This window comes from Schistocerca cancellata, chromosome 6 (genome assembly GCF_023864275.1).
Source record: "Schistocerca cancellata isolate TAMUIC-IGC-003103 chromosome 6, iqSchCanc2.1, whole genome shotgun sequence".
NCBI classification, from domain to species: Eukaryota; Metazoa; Arthropoda; class Insecta; order Orthoptera; family Acrididae; genus Schistocerca; species Schistocerca cancellata.
The window spans coordinates 521,734,291-521,755,433 of NC_064631.1; the positions used below are offsets into that span (position 1 = coordinate 521,734,291).

At 43.7% G+C, this 21,143-nt stretch overlaps 1 protein-coding gene across 1 annotated transcript in view; it reads left to right on the top strand.

The window, feature by feature from the left end:
- Window positions 1-1,796: 1,796 nt before the first annotated feature.
- Window positions 1,797-21,143, top strand: part of LOC126191378 (uncharacterized) — a 69,054-nt gene continuing 49,707 nt past the window's right edge. Inside the window, exon 1 of the mRNA XM_049932230.1 lies at window positions 1,797-2,002. Coding sequence (XP_049788187.1) covers window positions 1,954-2,002 — 49 coding nt within the window. The 5' untranslated portion in view covers window positions 1,797-1,953. The remainder of the gene's footprint in view (window positions 2,003-21,143) is intronic.

Below are 21,143 nucleotides of genomic sequence, written 5' to 3' on the forward strand. Positions count from 1 at the left end.
GCTTGCTTCCACTATCAATCACAACGCTAGAATTGACTTTTAAAGCTGAAATGATAGTCATCTGACACGTCCTCAATTTTCTTTTTCATTCTTCTATAAATAACTATTGTCAGCAACTTAGACACATGAGATGTTAAGCTGATTGTGCGATAGTGCTTGCACTTGTCAGCTTTTCTAGTCTTCAGAACTGTGTGGATGATACTTTTCCGAAAATCGGATGGAATGCCACCAGATTCATACATTCTAAAGACCAACGTGAATAGTTGTTTTGCTACCACTTTCTAAATAATTTTAGAAATTCTGATTTAAGGTTATTATCTCTTCTGCCTTATTTGACCTTAGATCTTAAAAAGCTCTTTTATATTCTGATTCTAACATTGAATCCCTTCTCTCTTCTAAATCGACTCCTCTTTCTCCTTCTAGCACACTAAACAATTCTTCCCCATCATAGAGGCCTTGAACGTACACTTTACACCTATCTGCTCTCTCCTGTGCATTTAATAGTAGAATCCCCGTTGCAGTCTTGATGTTACCACAGTTGTATTTTATGGTATGGAACTGAGGACCTAGAAACGATGGAGAGGCTTCGTCCCTGGCTTAGCCCTCAGTGGTTCACAACCCCACAACAAGCTTCAGCAATCCACTCATCCCACCGACGCCCCACACCGAACCCAGAGTTATTGTGCGGTTAGACCCCCAATGGATTCCCCCCCCCTCCCCCCTCTGGAACGTCTCACACCAGACGAGTGTAACTCCAATGTTTGCGTGGTAGAGTAATTATGGTGTACGCTTATGTGGAAAGTGTTTGCGCAGCAATCGCCAACGTAGGGTAACCGAGGCGGAATAAGGAGAACCAGCTCGCATTCGCCGTAGCAGATGGAAAACCGCCCTAAAAACCATCCACAGACTGGCCATCACACCAGACTTCGACAGTAATCCGCCGGGTGGATTCGTGTCGGGAATCGGCACGCCTTCCCGCCCGGAAAGTAGTGGGTTAGACCGTTACCACCGTTATTTTTAGTTCTACCAACGGTTGTTTTCACTTTCCTATATGAAATTCAAAGTAAACTTGAATAGTTCCCGCTTCAGCGTATCACGCAATTAATCTACTACCGAAAGCGTTATCAAAAGTCTTATTTCCTTGGTTCAGACTGCGTAGAGCAGCGGTTTTCCTAGTTCCGTTACGTGATTCGTATCCAACACTACGTTTACAGGTGACACATTTGCCGAAAGATGAAAAGCAAAATTAAAAAACCGTATTTCGCTATAGTGTTTGCGTATCAAGGTCTTAAGTGGATTTGTTGTCCCAGTTAAATATGGCGCCTGAAAAGCAGCTGTTAAAGTTTATGATATAGCCTGCACAATCGCTATTTCTCTTTAATTAGACAAAGTGTAAGCAGCTTCAGTCTAATATATATAAGTATATTCCGTCCATATTAGCCAAAAAATTTTGAAACAAAACAAAACGCGACTGCGAAAGCACGTTTCAAAATCTCTTGTGTTTACATGAGAGCGAAAATCGCTTGCGGAATTGGAAAAACGCCAATAAAAATGGATTTCCAGAATCGATTTTGAAGTGTTTACATGACCATCTAGAAGCGATATCGGGAAATCGGTTTACGAAATTCAGTTTTGGGTGCGCCATGTAAACGGGATGAAAGGCTAAGAATTTATCACAGAAACTCGAATACGTCGCCATGTATCGCGATCGATTCTGTTCCCCAGTCGATACATGTGTGTAGGATTGTGGCAACATTCGTGTGTTATTGCAGTGTGGCTGAGTAGGACCACGCACGTACGTTCGCTAATAATAGGGTTGTTTACAGCATGTTGATACGTCGGTCGGTGCTAGAAGGACGGTAGAAAATATCTGCACAGTGGTCGATGTGAGCAAACCCGAGAGGTTTATATTTACAGCGCTTTGCACGAATCCAGAACTCTATTTCAGCAGAAATGTCCGGGAAGAAATCCTTTTCCAGTCAGCCAGGAGCACAGAGGAAATGTAAGTAAGGATTGTGCTTAGTTGGGGAATGGAGAACGTTTTCGGTGTGGCGCTTTAGATCAGTTGAAGTCGACGTATTTATGCTTCAATTGAGATATGTTGTGCGTTCGTAGCACCAATGCAATGTTGTGTGCGTGTATGTAGCATTTGGGTTAATTAAAAGCTTCCGGTGTTGATTAAATATGAGTATTCTGTATACTAACAGGACGAGAGACACTAATAACAATTTTAACGGATATACAGCTATGAAAACTCATTTCACATTTCCTTTCCGATAAATTAGGCCCACTATGTTTTGGGAATGTAATGCTTCAAAATTTTGAGTATTTGTGCTACCTCTTGTCACACGCCACAATATTTTGTATAAGCAAGTGGCACATTTTTTAATACGAAATGTGGCACTATTTTGACTTGGCTAGCTGCTTAGAAACGTGCAATTCGGAAGTCAGAAGCACATATCGGTCGTAAATTAGTTTCACGGAGTGATATAGTATCGAATATAGGCAGATGCGAAGTACTAGAGTCGTTTATGAGCAAAGGATATGCTGTCTGCTGATTATTCGGACACTTACATTGACTTGCATTCTATTGGACAGTGGGTCATAGCATTGAAAAGAAAAGCAGTTACGTGTCCATGTAGTAGCTGAAATACCGGCTAGATGTTTTGTTTCGTAAAACTTATACAATTTTTCTAAGTATCTTCCGTATCTGGCTAAGATCAGTCGGTTCAAGGTTATACAGTTGAGACACGGATCGGAACGTATTTTTATACACGAAATCAGTTAACAACGCTTAATAAAGTGTCGCAGAGTTTTTTTTTTTGAAGATTCATTGACGCTTATCTCGGCTGTTTTCGAGAGCCAACCCAATTGTATATGGTGATAAGTTTCTTAAATAAGTTGTTTGAATCGTTTACGAAATTGACTCTTGTCTCTTACGTGATGTCGTTCGTAGCAATGGAGAGGTTAGATACTGAAGTGGGTGTCGACTTCAGTTCCTTAGGTCCTGGATTCAGTATCCAGTCGAACCTGGATTTCTTATTCATAATTTCTTGAATTCTGCAAATAACTTGTCAAAGTAAAAAGTATGTTCCGCCGTGATTGGGAGTCCACGTTGAATTGTGTGTAACCCTGTAAGTGGCTATTTAACTTCACAGGAAGGCGAGGGCACACTGCACGCTTCAGGAGGGAGGGAGGGGGGAGGAGATTAGTGGTTAACGTCCCGTCGACAACGAGGTCATTAGAGACGGAGCGCAAGCTCGGGTGAGGGAAGGATGTGGAAGGAAATCGGCCGTGCCCTTTCAAAGGAACCATCCCGGCATTTGCCTGAAGCGATTTAGGGAAATCACGGAAAACCTAAATCAGAATGGCCGGAGACGGGATTGAACCGTCGTCCTCCCGAATGCGAGTCCAGTGTGCTAACCACTGCGCCACCTCGCTCGGTGCACGCTTCAGTAGCATGCATAGTAAAGTACTGCTGTCATGAAAGGAGTCTTAAGCTTTAGTAGTGACATGTAGACAGTTTTAAATTATTAAAATCCCTACCCCATCACACAGGGTACTTAAGGAACAGCTATAACTTTTCCTTTTTCACTGCAGTCTCTGAGGACTTTTGTTGTGTTTAGCACAGTCTCTCTTGATACGTTGTTTCTTGACCTTCGTATGAGTTTTTCTTAAAATATGGTCGTGGCTCTCATATAGAGACGGGTCAAGCGAAAAGGAGCCTATCCCCCCCCCCCCCCCCACACACACACACACACACACACGTGTGTGTGTGTGTGTGTGTGTGTGTGTGTGTGTGTGTGTGTGTGTGTGTGTTCGCAGTCATACGTGTTTTACTCGTTCACCCATATTAATACCTCTTGTTTTAAGAGTTTGCGGTTAGGGAATACTAACGCATTGAAAGAAAGCTGTAAACAAATAATGCTACACTTCCCGTAGTATTACTTGCACAGCCTGGGAACCTGTTAAACACCACATACGTGTGTACTGTGTGCCAAGTGTAGATCATGTTCGGACTGAGAGTAGTAACTCAATCTGTGCATTCTACATAGCAGTAGCTCGAGATACTAAGACCATTTCACATCATAAACCTCTGCGCCTGAGAACTGACTGCGCTTCTGTGTTAACTGTCGGATTGCTCCCACAGTGTAACACGTAAAAAAACTACTTTGCTAAACAGAGGTCAGACAGTGCCGTTTTGCATCTACGCATCGGTCTTACGAACGGTGATTAGCACCGAACAGCTGGGGTATAGTTTCGCATTTTAACACACTTTCCACACTAGGTTAGGCAGTCTCGTTGTAGGCAGTGAGTTTTCGCGCAGGTAGTTCATACCGAGGTGTACACTGTCGTGCTGAAAGAATTTTTGATACGTTTCAACATCAGACGTCAGCGACCAAGGAATATTTTCGTTTCAACAACTGCATATAACAGTTAATGTACTGTGACTGGAGAACGGCCTAACTGTATGAGAATTCAGTATACCGCATCCCAGTCGATGGACAAATTGTCTTCGGTAGATGTATCCAGTGATGTACGTGTACTGCAGATATGGACACCATCGGCTTTGTAATGGAAGGACACTGAAAATTTTTGCCCGACCGAGAATTGAACCTAGATTTGCCGCTGATCGTAAGCAATCGCCTGACTGTTAGGATATCCGAGCACATCTCACCACCAGTCCCTAACTTCCACATACCTTATACATGTGTGTACAACTTGTACTCGTACGTTCGTTACGTATAGTACCGTAGGGGGTAGACATGGGAGTCACTTGGGCGTTGTCTGCGAATAAATGAGATACTGCAGTGGCTGTGTCGTTACGAAGAAAGACACAATCTTAACTCATTCTTAAAGAATCAGGCTTGCAAAGATCGCTGTCAACTGTTTTTCTTACTACGACCGGTTTCTACAGATCTATACAGTCATCATTGGATTTTAGAAAATCATTTGAAGTACATGCGTGTTACAACACTGAAAGTCATAGTGATGTTGCATCAAATAGTAAAATTTAGATCCAGTAACGGCGAAGATACGTCGAAACCGGTCGTAGTAATAAAAATAACGGCAAGAGATCTTGGCAAACTAGATTCTTCAAGAATAAAACAATATTCAGATCGCCTTCAACGATTGACCCAACATGTACAACGAAACAATGTTCCTTTGGAGGTGCATGCATGTTTGAAGGACACTGCATCGAACTCATGACTCAAGAACAATACAGGCCGGCGACACCTGGCAAGCGACTTTCAATTAAAATTTCTCCCCTTTACAGGAATATAGATAAGGACGTACCACTGCAGGCTATAGACACATGGTTGCAGATATCAGGAAATTGGGGTTCGACTGAGGCGTGCTCGGATAGCCTAATGGCAACGCTATCGCTCTCAGTAAGTGGGAAATCTGGCTTAGTCTCAATCGAGCACAAATTTTGATTGTCCTCATTCCATTATATATATCGTCGTTACTCATTGGCAACTGTCAATACATTTCATGCACATAATTATTTCTCACACACACATCCAGCAGAATATTCGCAACAAAAACAGAGAAATCACAGCACATACGGCAGTCGTTCATTCCAAGCTCCATTAGGATATGGGATAGCGAAGGAGAAAGTCATCGCGGAACCCTCTAGCACACACTGTAGTGTGACAGTGGAGTATGGATGTAGGTGGAAAATAAAACGGCAATGTTTGAGAAACACTTAACACAAGGAAGGACTCTCATATTAAGACGTGGTATCTACAACTGACTGCATGACCTGGTAACTGGAAGAAAAGTCAAAACGGGAAGTTACTAAAGACCTTAAAAAGTAGAAAATTAATCTTCTCTGGTATTTTTATAGTATCTGTCAAACAGCTGTTAAATCTGTGGTAGCCAGGAAAACGATTAACCTAATCGTTTGTCATGATTTCTCACAACCATCATTATTATAGCAACTGTTGTATTGCCACTAAATATGTCAGACAAAATGTTTACTACAGCTGAATATCTCACCTACTACCGTCTGTTAAATCATGACCAGGCGTTAACTTACCTGGACTTCCAATCTAGTTTGACCAACTATCCTGAGATTAACCCATCAGTTACGCTGTGTCTGATGAAATGTTTACGTTAGTAATATTTTCACCCCCCCCCCAGCTGTTACTAAATGTAATGATTTCTAACCTCCCACACATCCCCTCATTATTAATGGCTAACGTATTGATCGTAATATCGTGAAACCAATCGTAACAAGAAAATTTTGAGCCATTTGTTTCCGAGACGGATAAGTAGTTGGTGGGGATACGTGAACAAGAAGTTCTTTTCGATAACGACTTCGTCTACTCCCTGATCGTATGAATTTTCAATGATTTTGTGGTAAGTGCAATCACACACGTGTAGGTACGAAACAGACAGGAACATTAAATTTGGAATGCCCAACAAAGGCAAATGAAGTAATTTGTAAGCAGTTACTGAGTTGCCTAATTGGATAGCACCTGTTAGTTTTCGAATTGACATTCATAAGGGTAATATGCCTGTATATGTTCAAATCAATCGATGCTATCAGAAAGTTTACACACATGTAACCAAAATAACTGTACAAAATCGGTCATGAAATGTTAGAAATTGATTTAACTTCTTGGAATAAGTAAATGCTCGTTACTGAAACGAATGTCAGGCATAAACTTAGAATTACAGCATGAATTATATAACGATTTCCGTAACGAAACTCTTCCTTGAAACTGGCAGAAAATGTAGATTCTGGTCATGTTTAACGCACAGTTAGGCATAAAATCTGACCGCCGGCCGGTCGCCAAAGAGACTAAGTCAGAGTAGTTCACATACGGTGGCCAGTAAAACCGACCGCCCCTGACAACGCGAAGTCCGGCCATCTGTACAATCTGGCAGCAGTGATAGGGAAGTGTGAGGAGGAAGTATTGTCTGCTTTCCAGATGGTGGTAATCTGTGATCCCGTGGTCTAGCGGTAATCATCGTGCATTGTAAACTTAAAACAACGTGTTCGCTTCCAACTGTATCTCATTTCTTTTTTAACACATTTCGGCCCTTGTCTAAAGTTATGAGTCTGACTGAACATGGAAGATAATTCGTGTCACGTTCTACCCACTAGTAATAACAAGTACTTCCAGAAACAGTTCCGCAGGACAGCTCGTGGCTGCGTCGCGATCAGAACAGCTTACGCTCGAGCGTTTCCTCGCCCTGCAGCGGCTACCGGCCACCGGCCAGGCGCCACCTACCTCCGGAAACGGGGCGCCGCCCAGATGAAAGCGGCCCGAAGCTGTCGGTGTCCGTATCAGCTGTCATTTTCGAATTTGAAGTTCCAGTTACTGTCTTGCAGTTAAGCATTGGACTTTGCATACTTGAAATTCGGTTAAGAGTTGTAAAATTGGGTCGCAAGTGAAAAAAGCTGTAACATCTGCAACACAATATTTACTTTTGGTATAATAGAGGGGTGAATGCAGAGGAGGCAGATGGAAATATTTGAACTGTGTGTGGAGCGAGTGATTTTGGGAAAAATACGCTAGGAATGATACTAATTTTTCGACAAACCACATTAAGGAAGTTTAGACTAGAAGTGATGGATTACCATTTAACCATCAAGCTACATTTGCGTTTAACAGACAAGGCTCAGGCTGCATGCTGTAATTCGAAACAACACAAATCAACGGAGTGACTATTATTGCACTTTGGCTTGAACGTCATCAGGTCGCTCATCGAGCATACGTATGCAATACTGTTACTGGTGACGTGTTATGATCTCTTTATTGTTAAGTTCGTAATAAATGAAAGACTGAGCCCTACCAAAAGGCGTAAACTGGAACAGAGCAGTGTGAACATATTTTCCATCTGATAGCCCCAAAAGTGTGTTTTGCACCACGAATTTTTCCCCAAGGATGTGTCCATCACAGATGGAATTCGTTGCCAACAACTGAGAGGCCTTCGGCAGCAGTGTATCTGCGTAATTGATTGGCGCGTGTGATGTCAGAGACAGCAGTCGTCGCTTGTGTGTGTGTGTGTGTGTGTGTGTGTGTGTGTGTGTGTGTGTGTGTGTGTGTGTGTGTGTGCGCGCGCGCACTGGCTAGTTACTACAAACTGAATTTTACCCAACCCACGTCCTACTTATTACATAAAGTAAGACATTTTAATTCCATAACATCATTAGAAGAGACAGTGCACTCTTGTCGCGGCTCGCGACAAGTGCAGAGATTAGCAGTGCCCAATGCCGCCGCGATTTGTTTGTGTTAGCTGAGCGTGGACACTGTAGCAGACGCTTCGCCATGAACAGAAAGAAATCACCTTGCCTCTGACTGCAGTGAGCGGACATCACTGCCTGCATGTTCTTATAGTAACCGTGAGACTCTAATCATAGGTGCCATGGAGCAATTGGAACGGGTATCATGTCATTAGTCATGAGAACATTAACCAGTGATGAAATGTACACTCTGAGTGCCTAGAAAATCGGAACCTTCTCACAAAGCAACGTTAGGTGATAATAAAATGTATCCAACACGCAAAAATTAACTGCAGAGCATTTATGCACGCAGTAGTAGCACACAAGGAAATACGTCTTGGAAGTGTATACTTCATTTCCTCCTATCATATTAACGCCGTTGTTTTAGTATGAAGAGAGAAAATAAACAGTAAAGCTAAAGTTTCTGAGAAGCATATGAGTCACTTCCTCTTCTCATATCATAGCTTTTGTTTCAGTAAGAAGTGAAAAATAAACAATTTAGGGTTCTTAAGTATAAGGACACCAGATTATCGTAGGCCCCATCGGAAACGCAAAAACCATTGAGCTCTCCATTCTTTTGTCCAACAGTCCGTTTCCTTCCATGCATTACTACCGCTAGCAGATTCTTCTGCAGAATGAGCCTTATGTTATTGTACTAATTACGGTGTGAAAAAAATTGCAAGATAGAAGAGTTCCCCTAGAGCAGTGATATTTGCACATGTCTGTATTCAGCACATTGCCATCTGCCACAACTCTCTACAGAATTCATGCAGCAGGCAACAAAACTGTGAGCGCACTTCAGACTTCAGTAAGTCATCAAGGGACGGACAGAAACGTCTAACGTCGCTTTCCCAGTCATATTCAATCCAAAATGAGGTGTTATTAAGGTAGCTGAGTGTTCTAGCAATTACTCTTTGATAATTACCACAGCCAAAAGAACCCGTTAGTGCGACACCATCGGAAACTACATTAATATCAAACTGCAAGAACTCGAGACAATACGTGGACTCTCCCCTTCTCTGGGTAACCTCTTACTGTTGTTAAGAATTCTCTCTGTCCTAGGCGTAATGCAAATGGAACTTCTCAGCAACTTACAATCACTGCGAGTAACTGTGTGATGATAATGGTACAGGTTGTCAGATGATGTGGTGGCGTTACGCTATCAAACTGCTTGCAGTAACGTTAATGGTGGCGTTCATAATCTAACGCTGACCACCTTTATTTGGCATCAGCTTGAGAAATCTGAGTTAACGAACAGAGTACTCAATACACGAGCTACTAATGATACAGTATGACTACATAGATCATCGTGCGGGTATTACATTAATTCCGCAGTGCACTGCTTGACAAATATTACGGTCAGCTATGCAGCTGAAATGGCTCGCTACACAGGTACTGTGTGTCGCACTTGGTTAAGTGATTAGCTCGCTGCAATCCTGCTTCTACAGTTCGTAAATACTTGTGTACTGATCATTTATTTGACTAAATATGCGCTACAATCTGATTTGCATGTATATGACATGGGTTAGCGCCAACACAAAGCAATGACTAAGGAATGGATGCCGTTTAACGTTATATTGATGGCAAGACAGATGTTCGCATATCACCTGCATTGTCTGAAACAATTGCATCTTAAATTTCGAAGGACAGACATCCATATTCACAGGTCGTTGAAATACAGCAACGGTGGCAAATGAAAATTTGTCTGACTGGGGTTCGAACCTGGACCTCCCACTTACTAGGCACATGCGCTGACGATTGTAATATCGGTATAAAAAGCCAACCTCCCTACAGGACCTATCTACAAACGCTCCTCGTCAGACACAAATTCCCATCTTTGACGCATACCACGTACGTGGTACCCCACGGTCCATTATTTCACTCGCCCGCAGCTACACTGTATTCCCGCTAGGGTTCGGGCGATGACGTGAGTCTAGCACTGAAAACTTTCGATGGTCCTTCGGGACATGAATAATTGTACAGGATGTTTCAGGAGGAATAGTAAATATAGTAGGTGGTGTTAGTATAGACAAATTGCAGAAAGTGTCCAATTTTTGAGTACATACAGCTGGGTTCAGTGCATTTTCGTTTCGTTAGCTGGTCCGTACAGGACCTCGTTGTCTAAAATTCCTTGAAAATGAGCTTCCAGCATGCTTGTAAGAGGCACCTTTGGCTACAACACAGCGCATGTTCCTGCAGCATGACGGGGCTCTGCATATTCTAGTAGTCACGTGACACACAACACAAACCTAACATTTCCCGGAAGATGGGTCAGTAGATAGGGGCACTTCTTTTGGTTACCAAGGTCCCCGGACCTTATCTCCTTTGATTTTTGCATGTGGGGATTGTTGAAAGGCGAAGCATACAAAGAAAAAGTAAACCCACGAGCCGATTTGGTTGTTGGGGTTATGAATAGTGCAGGCCCCATAAAGGACGCAAAGACGACCTGAGAAGAGCTACACGTGGTGTTACTAAGAGAAGTCAAAAGTGCCTGAAAGTTGGTGGTGAAGTTTTGAAAATAATCTCTGAAAGTCACTTGCCTTTTCTTTGAGTTTGTTAGGGTTGCGTACTGACAGCTGTATCTCTATATTCAATAAAAACGTGGACACATTTATATGGAATTATTTATGCAATTCGTCTACACTACCATCTGATGAAATGTATACTTTTCATCCTGAAACACCCTGTATATGGTTATATATGTGGTGTCTGTTGTTTCGGACACGACCGAAAGAGAAGACACTACGAATCCGGGTTCGAACCTGGTGAGACACAAATTTTCATCTGACGCCGTTCTATTTTAACGCCCTGGCAGCCTGGATATCAGTCCTTTATTTAATTAACAAGGCTGTCCATTTAGATTCATAGTGTCTCTTTCGGAATCGGAAATGTCCGAAAGAACGCGCACGCGCACGCGCGCGCGCTCGCTCTGATTTCACTGCATATAGTTACAATTTTCGGAACAATTCAAGTTTAGTGACATCGATTTCGAGAATTTGCGTTTGCGAGATGGTTACTTTAGTCGTTAGTGTCTCCCATCGTTTACTTCGTGGGAAACCTGCTTCTTTCTACCCTAGCCTATACTACAGCAATGAGTGAATGCTCACATTCTTGATACCTCGCTGGATGTGCTGCTGCGACTGTAGCTAAAGATTCAGTTCCAAATGGAAAATTATATTTAAAATAAGATTGTTGAATGCTACGAAACCACTGAGTTCATACTGCGGTGTTGTGCAAATGAAAAAAGTAGTTTTCACAATTATCAGATGACAGATGGAGTTTGTCAGATTCCACTAATTAAGACTGCATTATTAATTGCTGGTTAACAGGCGCTTTTCTGCCGCTTATTGTAACTATTTTTTGAATGTTAGAACTGTAAGAATAGAAACATTTTCACCAGATTTTCACCATATGGAGTATTCTAATTCAACTTACGTCTTCGTGTTTCGAGAAACGGCATAATATCCATCAGAAAAGCGGACATGAAGCCAGGTCATGCCCGTATTCTGGCGGGTGTGCCAGTGACGGTGATCTCAATTACAATATTGTATAGCAAAGACACATTGCCAAATCAACTACTGGCGAAGCTCCAAAATTGTGAATCGCGTCTGGTGAATACGCTTCCAAGGTTAAATTGACGCAGCTACTAATTTATGACGTTTATTTTGCACTCAGTGCATCAATGTATGACAAGTAATTTTAATTTAGCCCCTAAACCTAGTTACAGAAATGCGATAATTCGGTTCTGCCCTCCCCCCCCCCCCATAACTTTGAGACGACGTTACAGTCACTTCAGAGGTCACTCACAGAACACATCAGCTGGTATCCTTCCTGGTAATATTACCGAATCCTGGCAACAGGGCAGAATGTTTGGCAACTATGACCGGAGAGCCACTTCCTTGATAGCATATAGCTATCCTGCTAAATTCACTTGAAATTGTCGTGTCAATTGAATTTGTAAGTAGGCTGTTTAGTTTTTTATATTGGTAACGCCTCGTAGCGCTCTGTATGAAAATCACCGACTGTGCTGTGTGCAGTCTGTGGTTAGTTTGCATTGTTGTCTGCCGTTGTAGTGTTGGGCAGCTGGATGTAAACAGCGCGTAGCGTTGTGCAGTTGGAGGTGAGCCGCCAGCAGTGGTGGATGTGGGGAGAGAGATGGCGGAGTTTTGAAATTTGTAAGACTGGTTGTCATGAACTGCTATGTATATTATGACTTTTCAACACTATTAAGGTAAATACATTGTTTCTCTATCAAAATCTTTCATTTGCTAACTATGCTTATCAGTAGTTAGTGCCTTCAGTAGTTTGAATCTTTTATTTAGCTGGCAGTAGTGGCGCTCGCTGTATTGCAGTAGTTCGAGTAACGAAGATTTTTGGTGAGGTAAGTGATTTGTGAAAGGTATAGGTTAATGTTAGTCAGGGCCATTCTTTTGTAGGGATTTTCGCAAGTCAGATTGCGTTGCGCTAAAAATATTGTGTGTCAGTTTAAGGACAGTCATGTATAAATTGTTCTAAGGGGACGTTACAAATTGAATAAGTGATTTTCTCTTGATGCGATATAAGGATATCAGATAACACTTTTGATTTTGAGTCAACAAAAATCGTTCCACATGGGAAATAAAACTACTCTCGTCTCTCATGGCTCGATTTATGTCATAGTGGCTACTGGGCCAATAAGTAAGACACACATCCCGCACCTCTTCGCTATCTCCGAGGCCGTAGCTCGGCGTGTTCGGTCAGAGAAAAAAACTGAGTAAACGGATCAACGACCAACGTGAACGGGTGTCAATGGACTTCCGCCCCCAACGAATCCGACGAACAAAATAGAACAAAATGAGATTTTTCAAAAAGGGTAAGGTGCTTGGCTAACATATGCAAGCTCCTTTCGTTAGCCTTTTGAGACTGGCTGAAAGCCATATTTTTAATTATTTTGTAAGAAAGCTACAAGCATGCCGATAGAAACTCAATAAGGGAATCGTAAGACAACGCTCGAACAAAATTAGTCTTGATGCTTTCAGTACCCCTTAGTGTCTGAGCGAAAATCTAATGGTACTGCAAAATTCATGACACTTTTTCTGCCGACATATTTTTTGTTGTTGTGAATACATAGTTTTGTCTATGAACTGCCATACGCACAGTATTCGATTATTGTACAGGACATGAAGTAAATGCAGACCTTTCCGAAGTAAAACATCCGTAATATCCTACTAATTCGTGTTAAAATAGGCACAGTTGTCTTACAGATATTAAATGCTGTATTAAGATAGAACGCTGTAGTGATGTTCCTGTAATAAGTTGAATTTAATTTGTACTAGTAGAGTGAATATTTTAATTGCGTTTTCGATTAGATTAATGAACACAAGAGTAATCATCAAAGAGACGTCAATCAGCAACAGTATACTCTCACAATATCTAAAACAATCTGACAGTGCTCAAGTAGCTCACAAATTCTACGCCTGTAGAAACCTTCTGGTTCTATCGATGGCATTAAACCTGTGAAGTTAGATATTTTCGTGTAGAAATGAATGCCTTGACGGTTGACTGATGAAGAGCGGGAAAGGTAAAAGTGAGTACTGTATACGACCAGAGGGACAAGTGCCTGAGAGATGACTTCCCAATCAGTCTCCTGGGTAGTTTTGTTTCTCAAATCAAGAGTGCGTTATTATGCAGTAGCACAAGTGTAGTTTTTTCGGTCGATTTTCTTACCCTATGACCTACAGATGCTTCAAGCAAAACTGCAGTAAGTCACTCAAGTGATTATTGCGAATTAGAGCATGCAGGACTCCTACGCCAAACTTCTGAACCTAGCCTGTTGAATGCAAATGTCGCATGATGGTTAAATGGTAATTCATCACATCAGTAGCTGAGACTTATGAATGTGGAACATCATTCATGCCATAACGATATTTGTTGAAACAAGACTATCTTCTTCTGGTGTATTTTCCCAAAAGCACTAGCTCCACTCGCAGTTAAAATCTTTCTAGCTGCCTCTTCCACATTCACCTCTCTAATATACCAAAAATAAGTATTGGGCTGCGGGTGTTACACCTTTTCCCATCTGCAACCCAATTTTTGCAGCACTTAACCGTAGTTCATGAGTTTAAAGTATGCAAAATCCAGTACTAAACTTAGATGACAACTAGAACATCAAATTCTAAACACAGTTGACACATAGACATCGTCGCTCCGCGTTCACATGAGTGGCGCCCGATTTCAGGCGGCGGGTGGCGTCTGGACGGTGGCCGGTAGCCATTGCAGCGCGAGGAAACGCTCGAGCTAAGCTGTTCTGATGGGGACGCAGCTAGGAACTGTCGGGCGGAATATTTCCTGGAAGTATTTGTTATTACTAGTTCGTAGAATGTAACACGAAGTGTCTTCAATGTTAAATCAGATTCATAACCTTAGATGACGACCGAAATGCGGAAAAAAAACGGTTGGACGCGAACACGTTACGAAGTTCAGAATGCACGACGATTACCACTAGACCACGGGCTCACAGAACACAACAATGTCTCGATGTAGAAAACACTTTCTCCTGATCCCCTGTGGGGCCCGGGGACTAGAATAGGCCCGAGGTGTCCCTGCCTGTCCAAAGAGGCGACTAAAACGAGTCTCACTTTTCGGCCCTACAAGTTCAGTTCCAAATTTTATGGTTTGACGTGCAACATCGCAAATTCTACAGAAGTGCGGGTCATCTGGGGAAGGACGCCTTACGTGGCGCATGATTTACCGATAGAGCCCCTAGATTAGATCTCCTGAACCTCTTGCCATGGCTTTGAATCTCCACCTGCAATTAAAATATTTGAGCGAGGACACTTTCCAGGATATGCCACCTTGTTTCGTTATCTCCTGTCTTCTTTCGCCCTTACGACAATATTAGATTCCTCTGCGTCCAATATACAGGATGATAGCCAGTCAATTTTGGTGGGGCCGTCACGTAACCATTTGATGGTAGCCCCCTGACAACACAGCGATCGCACTGCTTATGCCTGAGCTGTAAACTCCCCACGTATGCCAAGGAGTACATGACTGCCCTTCTGGGGCAACAGGACTCCCGGCAACGGCCATCATGCCAGGTGGCCTTAGCTGTGGCTGGGTGGCGCCCGCGGGGGGGAGCCCCTGATAGGCGTAGGTGGCATCAGGGCAGATAAGCAGCAATGAAGCGGACTAAGTCATCTATTGGTGGTGATCTTACGGTGCCAGCAGCCTCTAAGAAGGGCAAGATGGAATACGGTACTGACAGATATGACCCTAAATGGTTTCCCTCCCTCGCTACACCATGGGAGGAACATAGGGCTACAGAAAGTACAGAGACATATTCACCTTGGTATTTAGTCTGCAGCAGACTGCACAGGGACTCCTTTCTACTTATGAAGTTTCAATCTTGCGTTGAACATCTTGAGGATAAGTTTGTGCTGTCCAAGATGAGAAGTGGTGCAGTCTAGATTCAGACAGAACCCTAGCCCAGTCCTGGGCGTTACTCGCTTGTGACTGGCTATGTGATATTCCTGTTTCCGTCCCTCCCATAAAAGCCTCAACATCGTCCAGAGGATTATTTTCCATCGCAAAATGCTCTTGCAGTATGATGACGAGCTCCGCGGTGTTCATTTCATCAGGCGCAGTTACAGGGGACCCAAAGACAACAGGGTTGCTACATGCCTTCATTTTGGCCTTTGAGGGTGATTCATTGTCTGAAAAGGTCAAGGTGATGGTTTACCGCTGTGACGTAAGCCATACGTCCCCCTGTGCAGTGCTTTAAGTGCTGGAAAGTCGGGCACATGCTTGCCGCTGCACTTCCAACGCCACATGTCGAGACTGCGGATGTCCTCATCATCCAGATACTCCCTGTGCGCCTCCTCCCACTTACATCAACTGTGGAGAGCAGCACTCCCCTGCTCGCCAGACTGCACAGTACTCCAAAAGGGGCGGAAAATTATGGAGTAAAGACCCTTGGCCAGTTGACTTACCAAGAGGCTAGACGTAAATTTGAACGATTACACACTGATGTCGCCATATGCTGCAGCTACATTACCATTGCCATCACAAGTACCAGTTGTACCAGACTCTGTGCCACGAAAGGTGGGCCCTCCGGGCCTCCAGAATAAACCTACCCCCTTGGTACAGGGGACATCAGTCCCTCCCACCAGCCGGAGAAGCAACAGCCTAATACGGCTCCTCTCCATTGGAAGGGGTGCATTGGGACCCTCTCTCCCAGGGTCAATACTAATCTAAATCTACATTTATACTCGGCAAGCTACCCAACGGTGTGTGCCAGAGGGCACTTTACGTGCCGCTGTCATTACCTTCCTTTCCTGTTCCAGTTGCGTGTGCATCGCGGGAAGCAAGACTGCCGGAAAGCCTCCGTGCGCGCTCGAATCTCTCTAATTTTACATTCGTGATCTCCTCGGGAGGTATAAGTAAGGGGGGGGCAATATATTAGATACCTCATCCAGAAACGCACCCTCTTGAAATCTGGACAGCAAGCTACACCGCGATGAAGAGCGCCTCTTGCAGAGTCTGCCACTTGAGCTTGCTAAAAATCTCCGTAACGCTGTCATGCTTACCAATAACCCTGTGAGGAAACGCGCTGCTCTTCTTTGGATCTTCTCTACCTTCTCTGTCAAACCGACCTCGTACGGATCCCACACTGACGAGCAATACTCAAGTATAGGTCGAACCAGTGTTTTGTAAGCCACCTCCTTTGTTGATGGACTATATTTCCTAAGGACTCTCCCAATGAATCTCAACCTGGTACCCGCCTTACCAACAATTAATTTTATATGATCATACCACTTCAAATCGTTCCGTATGCATACTCCCAGATATTGTACAGAAGTAACTGCTACCAGTGTTCTGCTATCATATAATAATACAATAAAGGATCCTTCTTTCTATGTATTCGCAATACATTACATTTGTCTGTTATGGGTCAGTTGCCACTCCCTGCACGAAGTGCCTATCCGCTGCAGATCTTCCTGCATTTTGCAGCAATTTTCTAACGCTGCAACTTCACTGTATACTACAGCATCATCCGCGAGAAGTCGCATGGAACTTCCGACACTATCTACTAGGTCATTTATACAGGGTGTTACAGAAAGGTACGGCCAAACTTTCAGGAAACATTCCTCACACACAAATAAAGAAAAGACGTTATGTGGACTTGTGTCCGGAAACGCTTAATTTCCATGTTAGAGCTCATTTTAGTTTCGTCAGTATGTACTGTACTTCCTCGATTCACCGCCAGTTGGCCCAATTGACGAGAATCCGCACGCAATTGTGCAATCACGTCATCAACACAGATTTTCTGTGAACGTTTGGGCAGGATTTGTTGGTGATGTCTTGATTGGGCACCATGTTCTTCCACCTACGCTCAATGGAGCACGTTATCATGATTTCATACGGGATACTCTACCTGTGCTGCTAGAACATGTGCCTTTACAAGTACGACACAACATGTGGTTCATGCACGATGGAGCTCCCGCACATGTCAGTCGAAGTGTTCGTACGATTCTCAACAAAAGATTCGGTGACCGATGGATTGGTAGAGGCGGACCGATTCCTTGGCCTCCACGCTCTCCTGACCTCAACCGTCTTCACTTTCATTTATGGGGGCATTTGAAAGCTCTTGTCTACGCAACCCCGGTACCAAATGTAGAGACTGTTCGTGCTCGTATTGTGGGCGGCTGTGATACAATACGCCATTCTCCAGGGCTGCATCAGCGCATCAGGGATTCCATGCGACAGATGGTGGATGCATGTATCCTCGCTAACGGAGGACACTTCGAACATTTCCTGTAACAAAGTGTTTGAAGTCACGCTGGTACCTTCTGTTACTGTGTTTCCATTCCATGATTAACGTGATTTGAAGAGAAGTAATAAAATGAGCTCTAACATGGAAAGTAAGCTTTTCCGGACACATGTTCACATAACATATTTTCTTTGTGTGTGAGGAATGTTTCGTGGAAGTTTGGCCGTACCTTTTTGTAACACCCTGTATATATTGTGAAAAGCAATGGTCCCATAACACACCCCTGTGGCGCGCCAGAGGTTACTTTCACGTCTGTAGACGTCTCTCCATTGAGAACAATATGCTGTGTTCTGTTTGCTAAAAACTATTAAATCCAGCCACACAGCTGGTGTCTGATATTCTGTAGGCTCTCACTTTATCAGGTGACAGTGCGGAAATGTGACGAAAGCCTTCCGGAAGTCAAGGAAAATAGCATCTACCTGGGAGCCTGTATCTGATATATTCTGGGCCTCATGAACAAATAAAGCGAATTGGGTCTCACACGATCGCTGTTTTCGGAATCCATGTTGATTCCTACAGAGTAGATTGTGGGTTTCCACAAATGACATGATGCGCGAGCAAAAAACATGTTCTAAAATTCTACAACAGATCGATGTCAGAGATACAGGCCTATGGTTTTGCGCATCTGCTCGACGACCCTTCTTGAAAACTGGAACTACCTGTGCTCTTTTCCGATCATTTGGAACCTTCCGTTCCTCTAGAGACTTGGGGTACACGGCTTTTAGAAGGGGGCAAGTTCTTTCGCGTAATCTGTGTAGAATCGAATTGGTATCCCGTCAGGTCCAGTGGATTTTCCTCTGTTGAGAGATTTCAATTGCCTTTCTATTCCTTGGGCACATATTTCGAAGTCGGTCATTTTGTCGTTCGTGCGAGGACTTAGAGAAGGAACTGCAGTGTGGTCTTACTCTGTGAAACAGCTTTGTAAAAAGGTGTTTAGTACACTACTGGCCATTAAAATTGCTACACCACGAAGATGACGTGCTACAGACGCGAAATTTAACCGACAGTAAGAAAATACTGTGATATGCAAATGATGAGCGTTTCAGACCGTTCACACAATGTTGGCGCCGGTGGCGATACCTACAACGTGTTGACATGAGGAAAGTTTCCAACAGAGATCTCATACACAAACAGCAACTGACCGACGTTGCCTGTGAAACGTTATGATGCCTCATGTAAGGAGGAGGAACGCGTACCATCACGTTTCCGACTTTGATAAAGGTCGGATTGTAGATTATCGCGATTGCGGTTTATCGTATCGCGACATTGCTGCTCGCGTTGGTCGAGATCCAATGACTGTCAGCAGAATATGGGATCGGTGGGTTCAGGAGTGTAATACGGAACGCCGTGCTGGATCCCAACGGCCTCGTATCATTAGCAGTAGAGATGACAGGCATCTTACCCGCATGGCTGTAACGGCTGCGGTTACCCTTGACGCTGCATCACAGACAGGAGCGCCTGGCGTACTCAACGACGAACCTATGTGCACGAATGGCAAAACGTCATTTTTTCGGATGAACCTAAGTTCTGTTTACAGCATCATGATGGTCGCATCCGTGTTTGGCGATATCGCTGTGAGCGCACATTGGAAGCGTGTATTCGTCATGGCGTATCATCCGGCGTGATGGTATGGGGTACCATTGGTTACTGTCCTGGCCAGCACATTCTCCGTATCTCTCACCAGTTGAAAACGCCTGGTCAATGGTGGGCGAGCAACTGGTTCGTCACAATACACCAATGACTACTCTTGGTGAACTGTGGTATCGCGTTGAAGCTGCATGGGCAGCTGTACCTGTACACGCCATCCAAGCTCTGTTTGAATCAATGCCCAGGCGAATCAAGGCCGTTATTACGGCCAGAGGTGGTTGTTCTGGGTACTGATTTCTCAGGATCTCTGCACCCAAACTGCGTGAAAATGTACTCACATGTCAGTTCTTGTATAATATATTCGTCCAATGAATACCCGTTTATCTGCATTTCTTCTTGGTGTAGCAATTTTAATTGCCAGTAGTGTATTTCAGCTTTACGCGTGTCATCCTCTGTTTCGATGCCATCATCATCCCACAGTGTCTGGATATGCTGTTTCGATCCACTTACTGATTTAACGTAAGGCCAGAGCTTCCTACTACTTTTTGTCAAGTCGGTACATAGAATTTTACTATCGAATTCACTGAATGCTTCACGCACAGCCCTCCTTACGCCAACTTTGACATCGTTTAGCTTGTGTTTGTCTGAGAGGTTTTGCCTGCGTTTAAAATTGCAGTGAAGCTCTTTGCTTTCGCGGGGTAGTTTCCTGACTTTGCTGTTGAACCACTGTGGGTTTTTCCCGTCCCTCACAGTTTTACTCGGCACGTACCTGTCTAAAACGCATTTTACGATTGCCTTGAACTTTTTCCAACAACACTCAACACTGTCAGTGTCTGAACAGAAATTTTCGTTATGATCTGTTAGGTAGTCTGAAATCTGCCTGCTACTACTCTTGCTAAACAGATAAACCTTTCTCCCTTTTTTATATTCCTATTTACTTCTATATTCAGGGATGCTGCAACTGCCTTACGATCACTGATTCCCTGTTATGCTACAGTGGACACTCGACAATGACTTAAGGAGGCAAAAGCTGCTGGACGAAGCGCTTCACGGTCTTCCTCCATGCCTGAAGCTACTTCAGAGAAGTGGTCCCTGCAAGCTCCTAAAGAGAAGCGAGACGGCAAGCAAACAAACAGGTCTGATAAGAAAAAGGACCCTCCAATGGCCCCAACACCACTCCCTACCAATTCTGCATCTGCGGATGAGGTGGAGATCCCAGCATCACCTTGCTACCTCGATCTCACTGGTGCCTCATCCACAACAGGAATAGATACAAATTCTAAATCAGTGGCAGCAGGTGACCCTGAGGCGTAAACTGCCTCAATGAATGTTCCATACCCTCCCAGTCCACGATCACGTCATCCTCCAGTGGAATTGCGGCGATTTTTCCCACCGTCTGTCTGAGCTACAACTCTTAAGCATTACACCTGCTTTCTGCATTGCCCTCCAGGAAACCTGGTTCCTCGCAATGCGTAACAATGTCCTCTGCGGCTATAAGGGTTATTCCAG